The sequence below is a fragment of the Budorcas taxicolor genome, chromosome 10 (genome assembly GCF_023091745.1).
Source record: "Budorcas taxicolor isolate Tak-1 chromosome 10, Takin1.1, whole genome shotgun sequence".
Taxonomy (NCBI): domain Eukaryota; kingdom Metazoa; phylum Chordata; class Mammalia; order Artiodactyla; family Bovidae; genus Budorcas; species Budorcas taxicolor.
Genome location: NC_068919.1, coordinates 25601352 through 25606594, shown reverse-complemented (window position 1 = coordinate 25606594; position 5243 = coordinate 25601352). Strand labels below are relative to the sequence as shown.

The following is a 5243-nucleotide window of genomic DNA, read 5'->3' as shown; positions in this document are numbered from 1 at the left end:
CAGTAGAGAGAAGGAAGGGGAGACAGACACAAAAGGAGACTAAGAGATACCAACTATTATGTATTAAATAAATAAGCTACAAAGACATATTGCACAACACAGGGAACTATAGCCATTATTTTATAACAACTTTAAATTGAGCATTATCTATAAAAATATTGAATTACTATTTTGTATAGCTAAAACAAATATAAAACTGTATATGAATCATACTTTAATAATAAAAATAATAATTTTTTAAGTTTGGGAAAAAAGAAACTCCTGAAATTCATACTTGGCAACAATAAGTAATGATAAATTTTGGTACAATTTTTACTGATAATATATTACCAACATTATGATGGAGATATGATTTAACTTGGTCATCTCCAGTTAAAATTAGGAAAACATAAATATCAATTTAAATAACTAGTCACTCAATCAGTAAATAATAGAGAAGACTTTGAATTTTAAGAAATTCTCCTCTAGAAATATCTATTTTAGATCTAGTAACATTTATTACTTTTAAGTATAATTTTCCTTGACTCTTTACAACAGTCCTCAAAAGGAACTTTAGCTCACCAAAGTGTCTCCCATTCAGGAGTTATTTCTAAAGTTTACACATAATTTTCTTCAGAGCAACCTTCATCTCCTTATTCCTGAGGCTGTAGATCAGAGGATTTAAAAGTGAAGTTGCAATTGAGTACAACATGGTCAAGAACTTCTGCAGCCCAGGCTGACTGGCCACCCCTGGGCTTACATACATCACTGTGACTGAGCCATAAAATAGGAACACAACTATCAGGTGGGAGGTACAAGTGGAGAAGGCTTTTCTCCTACTTAAACCTTTGGGAACCTGAACCACAGCTCGAAGTACCAGACTGTAGGACACAAGAATGTAGAACAAAGTGATGAATGTTATCACAGCACTGAAAGTGCTACAAGTCAGAGCTGTCTTGGGGACAGGGACACATGATATGGCCAGCATTGCCCCAAGATCACAGAGGTAGTGATCAATGACATTTGAGCCACAGAATGGAACTTGCAAGATAAGAGCAGCAGGTGTGACTAACCATAAGAATCCACCCACCCAGGAAGCAGACACAAGGGTTCCACAGACTTTCCTGGTCATTATGGTTGGGTAGTGCAGTGGACGGCAGATGGCAACATATCTGTCAAATGCATGAGGGCCAGGAAGAAGAGTTCTGTGGCACAAAGAGAGAGGAAGATGTAGAACTGTAGGATACAGCCATGAAAGGAGATGGTCTTGGTCTTGGATAGGAAGTTGAACAGCATGCTGGGCACATTGGAATTGATGTAGCAGATCTCCAGGAATGAGAAGTTGGCCAATAAAATATACATGGGAGTGTGGAGTTGCTGGTCCCACCACACAGCACAGATAATAGCACTGTTGCCCAACAAGGTCAAGATGTAGATGATGGAGAATAAAACAAAAAGGAGAATCTCTATTTCTTGGCTACACAGGAAACCCAGCAGGATGAATTCATGAAAGGTAGCAGTGATACTCTTGTTATGCAAAACATGCATTTTCTTCTAACTTATAATGTGCACAGACATAATCAGAAGTGCATATTAAGAGTCTATTTTATTCAGTTTTTCTTGCCTCAATTTCTCATTGGAAGTAAGTGGCATTATAAGTAGAGAATAAACTGGAATATAAGTATTTAGTCAATATGAAGAATTTTTCTCAAAATAGCATTGACATAAGACAGAATAACATCATTGATAATATTATTTTAAATATTACTTCACTTTAAATAGTTCTTCTGGAATATTTTCTTCCAATTTTAGCCTGTAAGAAAAATAGAGATAGAAATGAATCATTAAACACCTTAACTAGCCACCTTTGTTTAAATCAAGTAGCGCTAATAAGCTTCAGAAATGTAGTCACACCATTAAGCTGGACTTGAATTATCTCATTGCCTACTCTATCATTTTGGTCATCATCACAAGGTCCATAAGCTCTCCTCCCTATTTGATTACATTACTATAGACTCTTGGTAGATCACAATAATAATGCATACCTCTAAATAAATACACTAATTTATTTATGTTTCCATTTTTAAAAAACTTATATTCCCAGTTGATTCTGATGTGAAAAATACACCTTGCTTTAAGAATTACTGTTATGTTATATGAGTATGGACTTCCATGATAGCTCAGTTGATAAAGAATCTGCCTGTAATACAGAAGACCCCGGCTGGATTCCTGAGTTAGGAAGATCCTCTGGAGAAGGTTAAGGCTATCCACTCCAATATTCTAGCCTGGAGAATTCCACGGACTACAGTCCATGGGGTCACAAAGAGTCAGACACAATTGAGCAACTTTCAATTGAGCTTGAGCTTAGAGGTTTTTCAGAAGCTATGACTTGACAACAAAGAAAGCAAAATATGGAGGTTATGCTACTGAGTTAGAGGCTGTGCTGTGCTTAATCACTCAGTTATGTCCAACTCTTTGCAAACCCAAAGACTGCAGCCTGACAGGCTCCTCTGTCCTTAGGGATTCTCCAGGCAAGAACACTGGAGTGGATTGCCATGCCGTCCTCCAGGGGATGTTCCCAACCCAGGGATCGAACCCAGGTCTCCTGCATTGCAGACAGTTTCTTTACCGACTGAGCCACAAGGGAAGCACAAGGATATAAAATGAAAGAGAGCTCATAAATAACTGGAGGCTAATTCAACAATTCTCAGTCTAAATTAAGGAATATAGCATGTGCTTTAAAATATTTAAATTGTTTTAATTTAATTCCAGTTATCCTCTGTGGAGTGCCCTTCATTCAAATTTGCTATACCCTTTCAGTCCCATTTGCAAAACTTGCTAGTTTACTATTTTAAAAAATCGTATCATATACTTTAGCTTTTAGCTAGAATAGATTTTCAATCCATTTATTTTTCTTTCCTTATTAATTTATACTATTTTCCCTCATTTTCATTTTAAATATATAGGATTAAGTTTAAAAAAATAAATAAATAAAGGAAGGAAGGACTTGACATTTTAATGCTTCCTAAGTGCAAAGTCAAAGAGACTGTTTAAGAATGCAATGTCAGTTTTATCACAATTTAATTTTTAAAAAAGAATAGAGTCAGAATTCAAGAGGGCTATAATGGAGTCCTGGATCTTTTAAAAACAGTATTTACAATCTGGGTCAAGTGAGTCTCTCTCTGCTTCAATTTCTGCATCTGCAAAATCAGAGTAACGTCTAGGTTGCTTCCATGTCCTGTTGTGAATAGTGCTGCAATGAACACTGGGGTACATATGTCTTTTTCAATTGTGGTTTCCTCAGAGTATATGCTCAGTGGTGGGATTGTTAGGTCTTATGGTAGTTTTATTCCTAGTTATTTAAAGAATCTCCATACTGTTCTCCATGTATCAATTTACATTCCCATTAACAATGCAAGAGAGTTCCCTTTTCTCCACACTCTCTCCAGGATTTATTGCTTGCAGATTTTTCGATGATGGCCAATCTGACTGCTGTGAGGTGATACCTCGTTGTAGTTTTCATGTGCATTTCTCTAATAATAAGTGATGTTGAACATCTTTTCATATGTTTATTAGCCATCTGTATATCTTCTTTGGAGAAATGTCTGTTTAGATCTTCTGCTCTCTTTTTGACTGGGTTGTTTTTCTCGTATTGAACTGCAAGAGCTGCTTTGTATATTTTGGAGATTAATCTTACATATACAATGGACTGTTACTCAGCCATAAACTGCATTTGAGTCAATTCTAATGAAGTGGATGAACCTAGAGCCTATTATACAGAGTGAAGTAAATCATAAAGCAAATATCATATATTAATGGATGTATATGGAATTAGAAAGATGGTACTGATGAACCTGTTTTCAGGGCAGCAATGGAGACACAGACATAGAGAACAGACTTGTGAACAAAATGGCTGAAGGAGATGGTAGGACAAATTGAGAGAGTAGCACTGAAACATGTGCATTACCAAATGTAAAATAGATAGCCAGTGGGAATTTGTTGTACAACACAGGGAGCTCAAATCTGGTGCTCTGTGACAACCTACAGGGGGTGGGATGGGGTGGGAGGTGGGAGGAAATTTCAGGAGGGAGGGGACATATGGCTGATTCATGTTGATATATGGGAGAAACTAGCACAATATTGAAAAGCAATTATCCTCCAATTAAAAATAAATAATTTTTTCAAAATCAGGGTAACAATATCTACCATGGAAATTAATGAAACATTAAACGTAACATATTCTTAAAACACCTAGCCTAGAATAAAGTAAATGTTTAGTGTGAGCTCCACTCATTGCCCTAGTTACCATAAGAAAAACATGAGCCAATTGATCTGATTCTTCCTTTAAAAGTATCTGTTTGAACCTAAAATATAGCTTCCATACACATTCTTATCTCTGAGTATTCAATCTCATGAATGATATGAGTTCAATGCACTTCTATGGTATTAACTTATAATGGAAAAAAAAGGCTTAAAATTGCATCATATGTAACTCAGAATGAATCTCTCAATAAAAATATACTCAAATTCCCAAATAGCGCATGAAATTTGTTCACTGAAATAATCACTTTAATAATTCCTTACTTTTTGAATAAAACCCCTTTTAATAATTATCTATACAATGTTACAATGTTCCTATTTCTCTGATCCTCAACCTATTGGTCACTATTCTTTTAGCACCTTCCACAAAGCGGTTCAGCTACAGATTTGTTAGATAGATATGTACGAGTTTGCATTCCCATCAACAATGTAAGAGGGTTCCCTTTTCTCCACACCCTCTCCAGCATTTATTGCTTGCAGACTTTTGGGTCGCAGACATTCTGACTGGTGTGAAGTGGTACCTCATTGTGGTCTTGATTTGCATTTCTCTAATAATGAGTGACGTTGAGCATCTTTTCATGTTTGCTAGCCATCCGTATGTCTTCTTTGGAGAAATGTCTATGAAGTTCTTTGGCCCATTTTTTGATTGGGTCGTTTATTTTTCTGGAATTGAGCTGCATAAGTTGCTTGTATATTTTTGAGATTAGTCGTTTGTCAGTTGCTTCATTTGCTATTATTTTCTCCCATTCAGAAGGCTGTCTTTTCACCTTGCTTAAAAATTGCAAATAGAACTGCCTTATGACCCAGCAATCCCTCTGCTGGGTATACACACCGAGGAAACCAGAATAGAAAGAGACACATGTACCCCAATGTTCATCGCAGCACTGTTTATAATAGCCAGGACATGGAAACAACCTAGATGTCCATCAGCAGATGAATGGATA

The 5243-nt window shown here is 36.3% G+C and overlaps 1 protein-coding gene across 1 annotated transcript; it reads right to left on the bottom strand.

Annotated features, from left to right (window-relative positions):
- Positions 1–589: 589 nt before the first annotated feature.
- Positions 590–1527, bottom strand: LOC128054191 (olfactory receptor 11G2-like). The gene is given in 2 exon segments (XM_052646807.1): positions 590–1161; positions 1164–1527. Coding segments are annotated over 2 exon segments (936 nt in total).
- Positions 1528–5243: the final 3716 nt, after the last annotated feature.